The following is a 19,151-nucleotide window of genomic DNA, read 5'->3' as shown; positions in this document are numbered from 1 at the left end:
TGAACTGTCACTCACTCTACAAAGACACACACAATAACAATGAACAAAGTTATCTTACCCCAGAAAGTATTTTATTGTACAACTTTACAGCCATACAGAGAAAAGGCTTTATTACACTTTAAAAAATACTTTGTGCCAAAAAAGATATAAGGCTCTGTAAAAGTTGTTTTGTAGCTTCTTAAAAGTCGTAAAATATGTTTACTTGGTTCATATAGTGCATAAAATATGTATATCTCATGTAAAAAAAAAAGTCAGATAAAAGCCATTATAAGTAGTCATATCAAATTAGCAGTGGTCAAAAATGTCTTTATAGTATACTGTCTTGCCTGCCAATGGATAAAAATCACATCATAACAGTTTGGTTTGGCCACAATCAGAATAAAATGCCTGATATGGCTCTCCTCAAATGTAATACACAAATTTAGCACCACAAAGTCATTAAAATCTATTTTCTTCCCAAATCTAAGTTTAGAATGGCCTTTTCCAGAAAAATCTAATTAGCTTTGACTTTGAATGTTTTTCTTTACACATTTCAGCATTGTGATGTAAATACTAGTGATACTACAACAATATAAAACAGCTTTAATGCCCTTCCTGTACATTAAGAGATAAAGTTACTGTAAAGCTATAAGCATTTGTACTGAGTAGTGATGTGTGCTTTAACATCACCATTATTTGGCTTTTCTTTGGGTTGGTAAACACCAGTATGGGGTTTGTGTCATTGCTAGACATCTCCAAAACATTTCTTAATACACCCATAAAGATGCTGATTCTCAGTAAGCCACAAACTTTGCAAAGATCCCCATACTGACTCCTTTTGCAACATCAAACATAATATAACATACAATAAAGGCACCATAAAGGCTCTCATTGACTAACCAGTGCGTAGTTACTGCAGAGTGGAAACAAAATCAGTGCAAGTTGCCTTGTTGCTTTAATGTGCTATACAAATGAAACTTGAAATTGGGGGTCAGCACGTAGCTTAACACGTTAAGGGGAGGGTTACTTCACCAGTGCATACACAGTTTTTGGTTCTTTACATTCATACATATTTCCCTCTTTACAGTTCGCAGACATCAAAGGCTAATTTATATGTGACAAAAAAGTTTCCTTTGACAAAATGGTATGAGGTTCCACATATTGTTTTAGTGGTAAATTGCTACCCCGCAGCCAAATTGGACCATCCTGAGTCTTTGTTTCGCTGGATAAATTAAATCATAAGCACCTAATCTCAAGAAGCATGTTCCCATGGTCAAATATGAAGGATAAAGACTTGCACAACAGAAAACCTCTGAGGCAAAATAAGGAACCAAAAAGACTAATGCATATTGGAATATGTAGACTTAAATTTATTCTCCAGGCTGTAAAAGGAAACAAAGACTAACTTTAAAAGTAAAGCGAAAACAGAGATGTGATTAATTTTGAGAACTGTGTGCTTAAATAACAAAAAAGAGGCTTAGTTTTACTCAATAAGAAGTATCAATGTTTTGTTGATGGAACCTTTTGTAAAAGGTAAATAAAATAAGTTTTTGTATGTTTTAGAGGAATGCTGTAACTTTTGAGGTCCTGTGTTTTAAAAAAATCACAATAAATTACATATATTATTCAGGTTGGTCACTCAACGATGGAGTTGCTGTGAAGCTTAATTGTACTCTATTTCTCTTGTACAATTGTTGAATCATTGCTTAACTCAACCTCTTTAATTTCATTTCATTATTTATTTACACAAGTTCTACTTTAAATATTTAATACTAAATACAAATTAACTGATTTTAAAAAGAAACATTTCTAAAATAATAACAAATGCCACATATTTTAACTAAACAACCTCCACAAGACAAACTATCCTCAAAATTAAGAAAATTTGTGTTTGGTCAGTTATTTCGTTCTTGTAACAATTCTTCTAAATTGTATCCCATTTACAGCTTGTTTATTTCTTTTTAAATAACTCATTTGAAATAAAAATATATGTGTTGGCTGAGAAGCACAAATAAAAATATGAAAAACTATCACACTGCCTCCTCCAAAAGCTATTTGGCAAAGGCAGGATTTGGAAAGTTTTTCATGGCCCACTCTCTCAACTAACAAAATAACTTTTCTTACAAATGTGTCTTTAGATTTTGTGTTGTTTATTTAAAAAAACATTCAAAAAAACAGACTTAATTGTTGGTGTACTCTAATTTATAATTCCTACAGTCTGTAAACTCAACATTCAAACTTTACCTCCAGGAAAAGGAGAGTTGAATGCAAACAAATGAGACAAAAGCTATTTTTCTATTGTTTTACGATAGTTGCATTCTGCAATACGAATACATTGTGAACACACCCTCACAGCTCTGCAGAAAGGTGCTATACTGCCATATTTTGATTCATTTTTGCAGGTCCTTCTCTACTCCCAATGTGCATGTTAATGTAATTAAGCCTATCTTGCTCAGGCATTATCCAAAATGCCTGAGCAAGACAGCAAGCATATATAGTTAGGTGTGGGCGTTATGTATTGTGGTCTCTATATGTTTATCGTGTCTTTACACTCTTATTTTAGGGCTATTCCGCCATTCCTGGAAGGTCATCTGCAGGCTTGGAGGTTTTCTTAAATCGCTGAAGAAAATATAAATAATGTGATAAATTCTCCCCAGAACCTCCAGACATACACTAAATAACAGACTTCAATAATGTTAAAAACTTTGAATGCTTTATTATCTACTGACCTGCCAGAGAGAGCCTTTTTCTTTAGCCAGCTTGAAGATCATGGTAATTGGGATCATGGACAGCGATGACATGGCCAGAAACCAGCCAATCCAGTAAGTCCACCAGGGATACACATACGTGTTGTTGAACTTCATTGGCGTGTATTTCAGGAGCAAAAATACAAGAGTTGCCTTGACAGGAAGAGAAAATAAAAAATAAATTGTTTGAATCAAAGTGAAAGATTAACCATACAGATTACACTTATTTGGCCTCTTACACTGCAAACAAGAGGGGTGATGTAGAGCCAGCAGTATTTGAACAGCGGCAGAGGTTTGTAACCAATCATGTCTTCGATGTTGTCACTAAAGCGCCCAGCACCTAGAACAACAAAGATATGTCGCTTTACTAAAAGAAAAAAGTGTACAAAGGTTGCACACCATCTGCAGCAGAGAACAGCAGAGAATGAGACAAATTTGAACACCCAGGTGGTGGGAACGGTTTTCTTCTGCAGAGAAGCAACTCTACAGAGATGCCACTCTGCATTAGCAGAGAAAGTTGGGTAACCTGATAAACCCGCATCAATCTAGATGACCAAGGCTGGTAACAAATATACTTCAAGTGACTTTCCGCTTTGTTTTAAGCAAAAATAAAAATCAGACACCCATGTCCTCTTCTTCTTCCACCTGACAAACAACATACTTAGGTGTTCGTCACATAAAACCTCAATATATAATTTTGACATTTGCAAAAGGACAAACTGTAGAAAATCTCAAGGGTTATGATTACATTTGCAAAGCACTGTTTAAAAGAAAGAATGACATTCAATCATGTCTAAAGTTGGGAATTAACTTTCATAAAATGTGCCAATAATCCACATTTGCTGAGAAGGTAAAAGACACATTTCAGTGTCTTTGCTTACATAAAGTTTCAGTCACAAATGTATGTGTAAAGGAAAACTAATTTAATAAGATACACTAAAGATTTAGCTGTATGCAAAGAGAGCTAAAGCACAACAGACTAAATTGTTGGTCTGTACATCATGAGAGAGGGCTTAGTTAACAAAAATTGTGTTTAAAGCAGGCTGAAAATAGAGTCTCAACAAAAAAGAAGGCAAGCAGATATTAGAGTAACAGGATCCATGATGTGTCCCTTAGGACCAGGTGACAGGCCTGACTGCCAATGCTTACCCTGCATATCAAGATTAAAACAAGTTAAAACACATTTGTCATTGACAGCCAGACTAGTTTCGCAAGGCTGCTTAACCAGCTGGGACAGAGATCATAAAGTTAAATTGTTTTTAAAAATTGCATGTTGTCTTTTACAAGACATTTTGAGAGTCTAAATGTTACTGCAACTTCATTGAACTAAAACCTGCCTTACCATAAATCCATCCGATGATCACTGACTGGAAGATTGCCATTAGAAGGAGAGTTGGGCCGCTACAAACATAATGATCAAAGATCTGCAGAATGTATGCACCAGCCTAAAAACAAGACAGACAACAATTGTGGTTTAGTGCATTTTTCCCCCCAGTTTGTGAAACAAGTTTTAACTGTTACAGTTGCAACTAAAAAGAGTCAAGCAGTTGTTTGCAATAAACAAATTTGTTAGGTAAATTGTATTATTAGTAATTATCAAATATTTGTTGTATCATGTAGCCTTGTAGTTAAATTTAGATAATGTTTCTGTGTGTTAAATAACTTTGATTCTATCCTGAGACTTCCCTGGGAAATAGGGGTGACAGCTACTCTCAGCAGCTGTTGCCCTGCAGGACTTCCTACAAGACAGAGGTGTTAGTTGCTCCCAGCAGAGTTTTACAATCCTGCAATAAACTCTGCTTTGTGATACAAAGCCGTTGCTTTGAAGCTATGCAACGTGTCTTATTCAACGCCGTTCTTGGAGCAAAAGGGATCTAGAGTATAGATAACATGTGTCTAGATAGTGAATGTTATTTAGCGCTGCAACCATGTGATGAATGCTTTGACCCCACCCCATAGAGTTGCAGCGCCCCTTGTGGCAGGGTTCCTAAAGAGCAATAAAAAGAGAGGAACAGACAGATGTGTTTCAGAGCGGTTGGAGATTTGTAACTGAAAGCACATCTCTGTCTGCTCTCCTCGCGAGAAACAAAGAATCTAACTCTCTTGTCTTTCCTGTGTTTGTTTAATAGGTATTTAGACCTGACAAAATTAAAAAAAGAATAATGGTTCTAGTGTTACAAGTGGTTTCACCAAATTAAACAAAAAATGCAGTTTTTTTTGCTAACAGTTTTAAAACTATTCAACATTTTTATGGTAAGCATTTTTGCTACACAGGAGAGAATCCTTTTAGTGTTATGACAATTTTTAAGAAGTCTGAATTGTTCTGCATCTAACTTGCCTGACTTTAACTCTTTGGAAAAGTTGAAGTCAGGCAGAATCATTCTCTATAGTATCCAGGATGTATTTTTAAATGAAGCATTGGATCATTGTCCTCTGTGAAGGTCCAATGATGCTCGAGCTTCTGCTTTCTCACAGACTGCATGTTATTTTCTTTTATGATATCCTGAGAGTCGATCAAATTCATCACATCAGATGGAACAAAGCTTATGTGAACTAAGCCTTATGGCTGTAATTATTGTGGATTTATTGCTCATCTTTAAATGATGTCCAAGAACTCACCTCTGTGACCAAAAACAAGCCAAACAAAGAGCTAACAATACAGAACAGCAACAGAAGAAGCTCCCTGCGGTATCCCTTTCGGAGGTAGGAAGGGTAAAGATCTGTTAAAGACGTCATGTTGCTTTCAAGCCCTGCAAACTGCAATGAAGCAACATAATGGGAGCTTAATACAGACACTGCAAGAGTAAAACTTAGAACAAAGCTTAAAGTTATAAAAGAAATAATTATGCTGACCTGTCCATCAATTCCCAATAAGATGATCATGAAGAAGAAGCACACAGACCAGACCTGAGGCCACGGCAGAAGAGTTACGGCTTGAGGATAGACAATGAAGACGAGTCCAGGACCTACAGAAAATACACAAAGGAAGTCACTCAAGTTGCCAAAACTTTAGTCATATGAAATGGTTGTTTGTAAACAACACATTACATACTATTGGTAGACTGCTGTCCAAAACCATAGCCATATCTGCAATGTACTAAATTAAATGTAGTAACAAATAACTTATAAACATCTAGCGATCCTCTTTTATCAATCACAGTGTCATTTAAAAGGAAAATAAGGTCATTTTCTGGAGAAAAGAAAAGGCAGTTAACAAGCATTCATGCTGGCCTGGAGCATCTGTACCTGATTCAGCAACTGCAGAAATATCAACTCCCTGTTTTGTTGACATGTAGCCCAGAACGGAGAAAATTGCAAATCCGGACACTATGCTGGTCCCACTGTTCAGCAAGCAAAGATAGAAGGAGTCTCTGCAAATCAGATGAAATATTACAATTATTTGCTGTTATTCGTGATTTATTGAGTCACAGCACAGACATCTTCACCGAAGTAAACAATTGGGATGACTTATTATAGTGCAGAGAATGCTAAGTAAAACTCTTTTTGTCTCGTTGAATTTATCAAGCTGTTATTTTTAGTTAGCTAGTGTAGAAGCTAGCTAAAAACGAACTAGTGTGTGTTCAGAGCATACACCCCTATTTGCTGCCCAGTTATGACTATGAGTTTGGTGCCAGTGTGGTTACTATTGGTTCTCAGTTTAATCATTTTACATGCCATTTTGATTAATTACAGCAATAAATAGTCAGCTAAATAAATAATCTCTTGAGGGTAAACTAGTGAATCTTTCAGACACTTTTTCCCCTCCATACATTGAATTCAGGTGTTACAATCCCATCTATGGTCACATGTAAAAACCCAAAGGCTTCATAAATATTTGTGAAACAATATGTGTGATATTATGACAAAACCATGATGAAGGTTGTTTATGAGTTGGGCTCAGGTCTTAGTTCCGGTGAAAGAAACTCTTAAACTGCAGAAAACCAAAAAATCCTGGACTGTTCCAATATCACTGCATATGGAGCACAAAACAAAGTCTATTAGGAGGCAAAATAACACATTTAATGTGGAGGAACTTGATTTGTCTGTCTAGGGTCTTGACCTCAACATTATAGAACATTGTTGAGATGAATTAGAGATGAGACTGGCAGTGAGGCCATCATGTCCAGCATCAGTGTCTGACCTCACAAATGTTCGGGAAGAATTCTCATAAAAAGATTCTTATTTGTATAAAATCAAGAAAATCATAAAACATAAAAGTTCTGTTAAATAAAGCACCAAAAATTTGCACAGAAAAGGGTTTGAAATACAACAAGCAACTTGTATCTTTTTTGTAGAGAATTGAATTAAAATAACTTCAAACTTTTATTTTCAAATAAAAGCTGTTTACTTATGTAAAATAATATGTCCATCATTTCCTCACCTGTAACAGTTGTTGTTGTATTTGTTGTAGCTTCCAAATGTGGTCATGTACCCCAAGCAAATGGCATAGGAATAAAATATTTGTGTACCAGCATCCATCCAGACCTAAAGAAGTCAAAAATAAATCATTTTTAATAATGTACCATATTTACTCGTGCAAAAATATTAAATGTTAGTGAAATGTACTGCCATGTCAAAATTTAGGACGTGTTTTTCCTGACATATTTGGACATGTGGATGTTTAGTATCAATCTTGACTTTATACAGAAATTCAATTAAAATATGCAAATAATAATAATTTAAATAAAGCACAATGACTGTAAAATCTCTGGTTATTTGCTTAACTGTGGACGCATTTGTACCTGTGGGTCAGCGAGTCGTGAAGGATTAGGGTATAGGTAGTACTTGATACCATGCAATGCTCCAGGAAGTGTCATTCCTCTGAAGAACAGCACCACCAATAAAACAAAAGGGAATGTGGCAGTGAAGTATGTAGCCTGCATAAAAAACAAACAGAAAACCCCCCTAAAAACATCTGTAATAAATGAATGCAATCAGAGGAGACCACCAAATTTTTAAATTTCACACCTTTGGCAGCTTGGAAATTCATAAATACAGTTTCTAAACTGATGAGACAAAACGTTATCCAACAAATCAGCAGATGTCAAATGTTGAATTAGTTGCAAAACTCCCACTGTTTTATTTTCTATTTACACACCTCCTCTTTGAGCATTACAAAACATATCTATTCATGTGTGACAGAAGAATTAGCTTCAGGTTACCTTAGAGGCGCCAATGATCTCCAAGAGTTCAAGTGTCAACTAATGTAATTTGATCCACAGGCATTGAGGAAAAATACTGTTGGATCTGAGTCAAGCACTGTAGGCTTGACTCAGATCAAGCCTACAGTGCTTGATCAGTGCAAGATACATCCATCCTTGCTGGATGTATCTTATTTTCTTTGTGAAATACATTCCGATAGCTCTGCTGTGTGTTGTATTCTGGTTGATAACGTGTCAAACTACCTTTACCTTCAATTTGAGCTCCAAACACTTTCACAAAATAATTAGAATGAATGGGTACACAGTGAACTAAATCATTCCACTCCATTACCATCGTTTTCCATGATGTGTAAAAATACTTATCCAAGAGAAAACAATTGTTAATGGAAAAGATGAAATGCCCATTCATAAATACAAAATGGGAGGCCGGGAGGGGTTTAGTTGTCCAAGAGTGAATCGATCCTCCTTTGTCCAAAAGTTTATTTATTTTTGATTTTTTGTTTTCAGTATTCTGTACTTAGCAGGTACTGGTTAGAGCCTTCAAAAGGAAGTATTCATCCTTCAGATTAATTGTGAGAAGTGATGACACTTAAAATATCATTCAATTATCTTCTGTCTGAATGAAAGGTGTCCATTCAGATTAAAGCCTGCGTCACACATGATGCACATTAATTTATTTCAGTCTTACCTTCCCTGTGGATCTCACTCCCTTCCATACACAGAAGTAGCAGATGACCCAGGACAGAAAAAGGCACAATGAAAGGTCCCAGCGAATGTTTCCGATTGCCTCTATGCCCGTGGAAATGTTTAACACCCGTCGCCTGCAAAAAGTATGTGAGGTCAATATTGATAAACAAATATTTACAGATCTATGCATGCTCAAACTCAACATAATCTGGAAAAATTACTTTGCAAAGGAAATGTACAGGATCAAACAATAAAAGCTTCCAATGAGCCAGACTTTCAGGTAACCATTTTTAAAGGCAAACTTTTTAAATAGATGATGTTTACTTTTTTTTACTCATTTTATTTTAGCTCTTATATCTGAATTATCTGAATCAGATTATTGGGTGTCTAGTTCTGATTAGAGGCAAGTTGCAATGATGGACGATTTGTTTCCATTTCTTTGATTATAACTACAAAAATGTTTTATATCTTAGCTTGATAGTTTTCAAATATGCTTGTTGATTATGTCAGTTTTTGGTGTTTTAGATGCAGCAATAATTGGTGACACAGAAAAAGAATATCACTTCTACAGCTGCAACAAGAGCAAATGAAGACTTTGTTTATTTGTTTAAAGTGTAGTAAAGGGAAATATTAATTGATTCTAAGCCAGACAGCTTTGCTGCTTCTCTCTGCAGGGGGACGGTAGTAATGTAATTAAACCTGCATAATAACCCCAAATCAGCAGGTTTGAGACTGTTGTGGATCTATTCACTCGATCTACACAGATGACTACATCAAGTTAACTTTTGTAAAAATGCTTAAGTCAGATGATTTGATTTCAGAAAAGGATAAAAGTGATGAAAGTTAAAGCTGTCGTTATCTTGCAATATGATGCGGAACAAAATTGTTAAGTTTAGTTTCATGGTGTTTTCATATTGAGCAAAGGGTTTCATTATACTTACTACTAAGTTAATAACTTAGAAGTAAATAATATCTGTTGTTGATATAACCAGATTATTTGTGTTAGCTATATTTGACTATTATTATTGGGAAAGAGTCAGTCCCAAAGGGGATTAATGACATCTTAAAACATCTCAGCATTCAAAAATGGTAAAGTGGATCATAGTTTTGTGTTATTTCTATTTAGCTAGACATGTTTATTTATTTAAACTGAGGTTAGTCTTGGTCCACGATCTTTTCCAGTAATGGTCCATGTGATACGCATACTGCTGTTGATCATGACCTGGTAAAATAAGCCATAAGGTCTTTCATCGTATGTGTTTTGCAAAAAACACAAACTCAAATTTTTTTCACAGGAATTTTTTGTGAAAGACCCACACAAATGAGTACAAAACTGGAAAGTAGAAGAAAAAGTGACACATGGTCTGTGTGGCTTTATAAATAAAGTTGGCATCCAAGAGCTAGGGGACAATGAGCATGTGGATAATTTGAACTGACTATAGGTCAGTTTTTCTTTTACCCCAACAATCAGGTGAAAAATTTCACTGACTGAAGTAAAGCTGACTGAAAAGAGAAAGGGTGACATTGCACAGGCTAAGAAATGAATCCCATGTATGAAAACATTTGTTTGAGTAAACATCTTTAAAAATTATTTGCAATCAACTAGCTTTATCTTTTACTTTACCGTGGTCAGGATCTGGGTCTGTAGTTTTGTTCATTGGTAATCTGTGTTTGGATGTGTTACTCTTGTTTTGATTATATCAGCCTTATTTCTGTTTTACTTTTAATTAAAAAAATATTTTCCCAAGAGGCTTTCCAAAAAGGTTTCCTCTATGACTTATTATTTATTGTAGGATTTAGCTGAATAAATTTGACTAAACTGAAATCAGTACAGATGTCAAAAGTGTGACTGAAATTATACTAAATTCTATTGAAAGTCTGATTAAAACTAAATGACGTTTTTTGTCAAAATTAAGACTAATTACCACCATATTTATAATAAATAATCAGTGACTTCTAGAGAGATATACCTCAAATGGAAATGTGCAGCACTGCAAAGTTCATAGATATTGTTCCTGTGGAGACCCACATCCATCCATCCATCCATCCATCCATCCATCCATCCATCCATCCATCCATCCATCCATCCATCCATCCATCCATCCATCCATCCATCCATCCATCCATCCATCCATCCATCCATCCGTCCATCCATCCATCCGTCCATCCGTCCAAACCCTCCTTTTCCTGTTCAGGATCATAGGGAGCTCACAACAGTCATCCAGTGAAAGATGGAGGTTGTTGTTGTCCGTCGCCTTCAAATCACTGTTGATCTGTGACTAATTTCAACTTAAAATTAGTCCCATATTCATAAACACTTACTGCCAAAACTCTATAACAGATGACGATGACGCATTCACAGATGAGGTCCAGTTAGCAGTGGTATTATAGTTGTCTAATTCCACACAACGATCTGAAATATAGCAGATCTTTGTTAAACATGTAGGCTTATCAATATTGATTTTGCAACATGAGATGTGGATTTGGTTTAGTTTAAACTTCCTATAAAAGGCCGTTATCCTTTATGCAATGAAATAAAATAGTTTTGTAGATGATCATGAAGTAATAAAGTCACTTACTTTTAAGGAGCTACATGGGGGTATTTTTGCTTAATTAAAATAATGTACCTGTATTCCATGTGTTATTGCAGCTGGCCCATGGCAGCTTTCCGGAGAACGAGAAGAAGAAGTAGAGGAATGCCCACGCTAAGATCACAACATAGCTGATGTTTCCATAGAAAATGATAATCTGGCTGGCATATCCCATACCTGGAAATAACAAATCATTTTTTATGAAATTTATAGTCTTAATTTTATATTTGATCTTGCAGGTTACTCACCTTCAAACAAGGGGCAGATCTTTCTCCAGCACATGATTCCTCCCTGACTGGTGTACTGGCCCAGTGATGTTTCCAGGACAAACAGAGGAACGCCGCAGGTGATGAGGAAGAGGAAGTAAGGGATGAAGAATGCGCCTGCAAGTGACATTAGACTATGTAACACTCTTACCAAACAGACCTTTGAATTAAGTATACCATCAAAAACTGTACTTAAGTTTTGAAAAGAACACAGCAGCCTGTGGTGTGGTGTGCGGTGCCTGCAGACAAAACTAAGCGCTGATCAAAAGCACTCCCACTGTTTTTTTTTCAGAACCCTGAGATCCCATTACCAGGGAGGAATGCAACACATTGATATAAGTAGCTAACCTCGGCTGTTCGGAGCAGCAAACAGTCAGAATTTCCCAATTAGACCAACAGAAAAGTCTGTCTCTCTGGAAGCTGAGTCCCGTTGAAAATACAATCCTGTTCTGTTCATAATCTTTGAATGCATACTGTTTTGTCTAGTTTGCAGAATGAAAACATCAAGAGCGACTTTCAGCCTCACCACAATTGAATTCAACTTCTTTATATTGCACCAAATAACAACAAATATCTCTCAGGGCATTTTTAAAAAAGAAAAAGCCAGTTCAGTCTAATAAGGCCAAGTTAACTATTTACATTACAAATTATTTACTCTACAAACAGACAGTTATGTCGATATTAAAACTTATTTATTACCTCATGAACTGTTAACTTTAATGTCGGGTTTACCTAGAGATGTTGGGTTAGATATGCAGCATGTTAGTTGTAATACTTACAAGGGAAGTGTTTGATGAGCTTTAAATTTATTCAAACCAAATTCAAAGGAAATGCTGAGTGTTTTCATCTTGCAAAATGAACTCACCTTTGTACTGATTGAAATACTAGACATGCCGACACTGGTTTAGAGGTCATGGCCTCAGATAAAACCACATTCCATCATATTCAGGACTGAAACCAAATTTAAACATCTTATTAAGTTAAATTTGCATATATCCTCTTTAAAAGTGTGTGAGTAAAAAAGGGATCTTAAAAGTCTAATTTAAATGCCCAAATTACCTACAGTACATTCTATGTAAGACAAATTCTTTAATCAAAATATTAGTAACACTTTTAATGCAAAGTTTACCTTCTTAACTGACTTTTCATGCAATTTATAAAGAAGTTTTCCATTAAAAGTTTTACTATTTACTGAATAATGCAAAGTTGACCCTTTTAATGAAACTTTTAGTGCACCTTTGCATTAAAAGTGTCATTATTTGCCATGTGACACTTCATGACAACAATCATAAACATTTATGAAGATTCCTTCATATCCATGAAACGTGTTATGCATGTTTATGACAGTCTCATGTCAGTCTTATGCACACCCCTTCATATAAAGTGTTACCAAAATATTATTGACAACTTAATTATTTTATCAACTTGATTCACAAAGTGAAATAAATTGTACATAATTACACAAAAGCTAATGTTTCAAAGGCTTTATTTATGTGAATTATGATGATATTTTGCTTACAGCTATGAAAACAAGCTAGCTTAGTGAAAAGTATGTTAAATTCTTGCTTTTCAAAAGGACTCATATAATCTGATACAAGCTTATCAGAACTCATATTCTAATTTTGTGTAGATGATTTTATACAATTTTCCAGTTAAATGATTACCTACCGAATATATCATGTGTCTTAAATGTTTGAATGGTCTGAAACCTAATACAAGTTTTCAGTTTTCAGTAAAAGTTAAAAAGTTGAGTGCTCATTGCTTTAACTTGGCTAGGAAAACACATCCAGTCTTTTATGACTTACCTGTCAAAGCCTGTAAATTTGTTTTTTGAACAACTTTTTTAAATTTATTTTTTGCATGACTATCCAACTAGTCTTCTAATCTTTTACTAGAGGACTAGTAAGTAAAAATACTCACCCCCACCATTTTTGTAGCAAAGATATGGAAATCTCCACACATTACCAAGTCCAATAATAGCACCAGCCACACTCAAGATGAACTCTTTTTTGGTCTCCCACTTGCCGCGCTCCTCAGCAGCCCGTGAGGCTTTCTTTTCCAGGAAATGGCCCAGTTTGCAAGGAGTGTCTGCCATCCTGCTGAGAGAGAAACGATCTTTTGGGAGGACTGGTGTGGGTCTTTGGATTGCCTTGCTGTGGGAGCTGGTGTTATGGGCTTACCTAAATGGTTACCTAACTTAAAGGTTGTGCTTAGCATGAGCCACAAGATGGTGCTGCAGCAGTGTCCCAAAACAGAAACGTGAGTTTGACATGTCAGAAGTGTGATTACATGACTTTGACAGGAGTGTTTTCATACCTGATGAATGACTAATAATTACAGTAACACACAGTTTTACCCTAGGCATCGTCTCCATTCACACAGATAAGTTTGTCAGATTTAAGTAATAATGTATAAATATGCGCTGCCTGTGAGGGGAGAGAGCTTTGCAGAAATATTCGTAACACTTAGCTTTTTCACATTTTGTAATGATGCAAAAACAAACTTATGGGCTAAAGGATTTTGATTGCTTCTATTTTTTTCATTATTATCATTCAGATGAAACTGACGCATTGTAAATGTTTGAAAATGCTCCCTTTACAACTTAAATAGTTTGGGGGTGTGAAACTCTCTCTCTCTCTCCCTCTAGCAACTTTATTTATCCAGAGACAGAAACATTTGGCAAATTTTTTTTGCATAACATCTCAAAGTCAGTCAAATTGCATTGGGAGCATGTTTGAACATCTAATTTGAAGTTCTGCCACAGGCCCTCAATTATATTTAATTCCAGACTTTGACTAGGCCTGCGCAAAAAATCAGCAGACCTTGTCCTAAACCATTTTTATAACTCTGGCTGAAAGCTCAGGAATGCTTTCCTGCTGTAGAGTGAACTTCCACCTCAACCATCCTCCAACAGGATTGCGGTGTATTTAGCTCTGTCCATCTTTCTGTCAAAAAAAGAAAAGCATTTAGTCAAGATGATTCTGCCCAGTTTTTATTTACACACATAGCCTTGTACATATTGCATGTTTTGCTCATGTTATCTCCTTTTAAAGTCTAAATTACAACTACTGCTCTAAATAGCCTAAAAATGCACCATTTCTGTGGCAAAGAGTTTTTGGGTTTTTATAAACAGGCAATTTTCACATCTGGGTATTTTTGTGGGATAGAGCTATATCTGATTATTGTTATTCACCTGGCACACAATGAACTTTGCTGATGTTCACCAGAACACGTCAGTGTAATGAACTGTAATTACACTGTATGTCAGGAGACATAAATCACAAGAAATAAAAAACTTTTGTTTTATACTTGCACCTCTCAGTATAGAGTTGTCGCAGTGATGTCTTAATCAGTTTCAGGGCTTTCAGTCATTCATTCCTCTCCAGGGTTACTTCTGTTCAGCTCAGGAGTCACACCTCAGGACCGTTGCCCCTCCTCCTACCACAATAATCTACAATGTCTCTGCTACAGCTTGTTGGCTGGCAATTTGGGATTTTCAGTTTTCCCACAGGAGCGTTTTATCCCTTCCAGCCAAATGTCTGAATATTAACCAGTGATGGACTTAAAATCATTTAATCTATATACTAAACAATGCTCAACAAAACTGGAGTGAAAGTTTGGGAGGCAATCTCTATTTTTTTTATGGAATGAACAAAGCATTTGCAAATTTATAGGGTTTCTGTTACATTATCATAGCTTGTAACTCTCACAATCCTGGAGTATTTGGATTTTGGTTTTCTTTTGTGCTAGTATTTTGATAATTTCTTGGCGATCTATTTATATTGTGTAAGTTTTGTCATATTCTTTTCAGTTCTCTGTAATTATTATTGCAGAGAAGCACAGTGATGTAACATGGTCATCATTGTTCATTATGCGTCATGACAATAATAAAGAGCCAAAAATATGTTGAAATTAATACAAATTGTTTAACAAGTCAATCAACATTATTTGATGACAGTCTAGAGAAGACTTAAAGCTTTCAAATGCAAAAAACAGTTTTTCTTTACACCCAAGAAGCCAATAATTGTCGCATTGGTGATTTTGTTAATTATTTGATAACATAGGATTTTTTCCCCCATTTAATTAATGTTGTTAAGTTTAAGGAAGTATATCTCTAAATGCAAAAATAAAAAGGAGGTGGCGGGGAAACCAGTGAGACAAAATGCTACAGCCACAAATGATGAAGTTGTTAAATGATTTTTACACTAAGGTGCTAACAAGAGCTAATCCTGCTGTACAGTACTTTTTGTAGTCAAGAAATTGCTGACTGGGTCCCAAGTAGAGCAACAGAGTCTTAGTTATTACAATAAAATGCTTCAAGTGTTTTTAATCAGTTGTTTATATGTAATGTGAAGCATCGGTCTGCTAAGCAGCATGTGATTAACTGTGAGAACAAAGTACAGCTCTGTATACACACAAATTTAAAAATGTCAGCAGTCTCATCACAGGGGATTGCTGCTGGCTTTCTGAACAGTCGCCAGATGAGATGGGGGAAATACTTATTATCCTAACATTAATATTTCAGGAATGTGAAGCTGGAGATCCAGGAGAATATCCACACAGTGGACATAGAAACTGGACAAAAAAGTCTTGAACTCCTGTGATTTAAAGCAGAGGCTTTATGCCAGGAAGAGATTGTACTTGTTGATCCATCCTGTTTGTGTGCTGACTTATTGTAAAACTTTCTAACCTTGACATTTATCTCTGCAGTTCTTAAACAGATTATTCTAAGAATTGTCTGTTATGCTTATGTTTCTTCTGGCAGAATAACTTCTAATAACTTTGATACCTTAATTCTTCATTCTTCCTGCACATTTACTAAACTATAATTTCAGCTGGTTCATATTTTTATTTATCTATTCCAACATCCTCAGGGATTGTATTTGACACATTAGGCCACTAAAGAAAACTGAAAATTATGCATAAAAAAGAACAGTAACAATAAAAACAACAGTAAAACAATTATTTTTTTAGATTATAATTTCCTGTAAAACAAAAACGTATCTTCTCCTTCATAGCTTGTCAAAAAACTGCTACTTTTGCTGCCTGATAGTTTATTTGCTGGGCCTCAAGCTAAACTTTCTTAAGGACAGACGTATTTTACACCCTGTAGACATGGAAACCCATACTACTATTTTTCCAACATTTTATTTTGTCTACATAGCATCATGCCTCTTTGACATAATATGCCAGTCACATTTTATGATAATATACATTATTTAATTTGAGCAACATGGACACAAGGGTGATTGACAATGCTAAGACCCTCTTCTTGACTCTGTTTGTTGATTCTTGTTAGAATTGGGAGAAGGTACAAGAGCCTATTTTTTTCATTATGACAGTGACAGTTTCAAAAAATATGTAAAAATACAAATTTTTTATATGTAACTTTTATGAAAATTTTTTATTTTTCATAAAAGTTACATACTGAATCTTTAAAGGCTGGTAGCTTTGTATAATGCAATGCATTTCTTATTATTTGAGGGAGATGTTGGGATGGGGAATGGCTGTGCTTCATAACTTATTGGCACTTTGTTTAGGCAGACAACATTTAGGCAGTAAATCACGTGCACACGAGGTGAAGGAAGTCAGGAGGTTGCAGGAGTCCCCCAGGCTTTGGTGGACTTGTAGGAGCACGAAGTGACTCACAAATACCAGCAAGCTAAAAAAAAAAAACATGGTTCAGACAGCTGAGTTTTGGTGAGACTCTCACTTGGGATCAACAAGATTTTTGGCAAGCCAGGATAAACCTTGGGACATAGACAGAGTGCTCATAAAATTCGATCCTGGTTCTAAAACACCAGACCAGGCTGTTATCCTCACAGTAATATTGAAAAGTTCTTGAGGACTTGCCGAAACAACAGTCATGAACTTGGAAAAAGCCTAACTTGTCTCTTGTGGTTTTTTTTAAAGATTGTGATGTACCTGCTTACTCAGCATCTGGTCCTTGCACTATACGCACTCTTTGCGGTTTTCAGGTTGATGTTCTCTGTCTGTCTTTTGCTCCGTTTCTATGTGCTTAACCATCACCTTCCCGGAGGCGGCTGTTAGCTAAGACATTGCTGCCAATTACTCAATGTTCTTTCTCTGCCGAAGATCCGATCAGCTGAGTCATTCTGATTTTAACTAGCCATTAAAGGGGCTGCTGCAGAAACAAACGACATGTGATCTGTATTTTTTGACCCCCACTGCACCAATCTGTACCTACTCTTTTCCCCCTAAAACAAAACCAGTAAGAGAGCTACTGCTGATATTAATGTGTTCCTTTTCATAGGAAGCTCTCTGAAAAATATGACTGTTTCTTCCTGTTGTCATCACATGCTTACCAAAGATGAAGGATTGCTGGAATGACAACCGTTTGACCATTTGATTCAATCAACCCGCCGCTGTCACCGCATCACAAATCCTCATTATTTATCACTTGGTCTTTTCATACAATACAAGTTGATCCATTAAGATCACAGCCCCATATGCTTACACAATATGCTATGGGATTATAGGACACAATGCAGCGTAGTTTGATATTGTGACTTTAATCTCTTCCCTTCTCCAAGTTCTTTACACCGGATCCTGATCTGTAGATCTCAGAACAAAAGGCTAAACTAAGAGATTAAAGAATATTGCAAATTTGGTGACTAGATGCATTTGATGAGGCTTTCTTAAGCAACTTATTAGTTGGCATTTTAAATGAAATTTAATGCATTGTATAATAATCATGATTTTATTGGAATGCATGGAACTGAATTTGAATCTGTCTGTATGATCGAACTTATTTACTTATTTTTGGATGTAAATTTGATTGTCTTAAAGTTGTTTGACATGTTGTGAACTGCAACTATATGAATGAACTAGTGGTGGGACTCAATTAAAATGTGTAATCAATTGATTTACTAATCACAATTAACATGTTAATTGAAAACCACATATGGACAAAATAAGCAACATTTTCTATTTAAAATGATTGAATAAATACACATGATTTTGCAAATTATGTTCTTTCCTCATTACGCCGTCTATTTTATGAAATTCACCAACAAAAACAGCAAAATGATGCCTCCATAGTCGGGATGGTGTCCTCAGGCTTGCAAATTTCTCCTGTAATGGTGGTCATGATAATCAAAAACATCAATTTTAATTTAATCAGACTACAGTGCATCTCCTATAATTTAGTTCCTTGTCCTCCAGCGCATTTGCAAATTGTAATCTGGCTTTTTATGCTGCTTTTGGAGTATTGGTTCCTTTGTCTCTAAATGTTTTTTTAGCCCATGTTGGACCAGGACTTGTGTCAGCCACACTTATTTGGACATTTGACTTGTTTTCCTTTCTGAGTGCTATGATGAGAGGGCGTCTTCATGCTGCTTTACATGCATGTAATTGTTTGATGAGTTGAACATGGTAGTGATTTATTGTAGATGTTGTCTTGGTGCTTGTTACATTTAATTGTAGAAATATAACAAAGTTTAAATAAATGACCTTGACCGTATTATATTGCTAAGAAATAAACCTGAACTCAGTCAAAGCAGGAACTGCAGGTCAGACTTAAAAGAAATGCAGTAATTGAAAAAACAAGATAAAACAGTTAACAAAAAACAAAAAGTCAAAAGTAAAAAATCAAATCAGTAAAATAAATCCAAAAACGAATGCCAACAATTCTCTTTATTTTTTAATAATTTTTATTTACTTTTAAATGTATTCATTCATTTACATACATTTTTGGGA

At 35.5% G+C, this 19,151-nt stretch overlaps 1 protein-coding gene across 1 annotated transcript; it reads right to left on the bottom strand.

The window, feature by feature from the left end:
• Nucleotides 1–74: 74 nt before the first annotated feature.
• LOC102225156 (sodium- and chloride-dependent GABA transporter 2-like) lies at nt 75–13,586 on the bottom strand. Its single transcript, XM_023325325.1, has 14 exons — nt 13,353–13,586; nt 11,415–11,549; nt 11,203–11,343; nt 10,898–10,988; nt 8,577–8,709; nt 7,469–7,603; nt 7,108–7,211; nt 5,973–6,097; nt 5,580–5,692; nt 5,346–5,483; nt 4,069–4,171; nt 2,966–3,066; nt 2,709–2,879; nt 75–2,598 (listed from the first exon to the last, which is right to left on the bottom strand). Exons 1-14 carry the CDS (start codon nt 13,525–13,527, stop codon nt 2,545–2,547), a joined length of 1,719 nt encoding a protein of 572 aa, XP_023181093.1. The 5' UTR covers nt 13,528–13,586; the 3' UTR covers nt 75–2,544.
• Between the last annotated feature and the right edge of the window lie 5,565 nt (nt 13,587–19,151).

This window comes from Xiphophorus maculatus, chromosome 20 (genome assembly GCF_002775205.1).
Source record: "Xiphophorus maculatus strain JP 163 A chromosome 20, X_maculatus-5.0-male, whole genome shotgun sequence".
Classification (NCBI taxonomy): domain Eukaryota; kingdom Metazoa; phylum Chordata; class Actinopteri; order Cyprinodontiformes; family Poeciliidae; genus Xiphophorus; species Xiphophorus maculatus.
Note: the sequence above shows the minus strand (reverse complement) of the source record. Positions and strands in the feature narration are given on the sequence as shown.

Excerpts from the sequence above, each read along its gene's own strand:
- LOC102225156 (XM_023325325.1), bottom strand. The coding sequence starts at position 13,527 with ATGGCAGACACTCCTTGCAAACTGGGCCATTTCCTGGAAAAGAAAGCC. Across the intron at positions 8,710-10,897 it reads TCTGTTATAGAGTTTTGGCA|GCGACGGGTGTTAAACATTT; the intron begins GTAAGTGTTTAT and ends TACTTTTTGCAG. Across the intron at positions 4,172-5,345 it reads GCTTGTTTTTGGTCACAGAG|GCTGGTGCATACATTCTGCA; the intron begins GTGAGTTCTTGG and ends TCTTGTTTTTAG.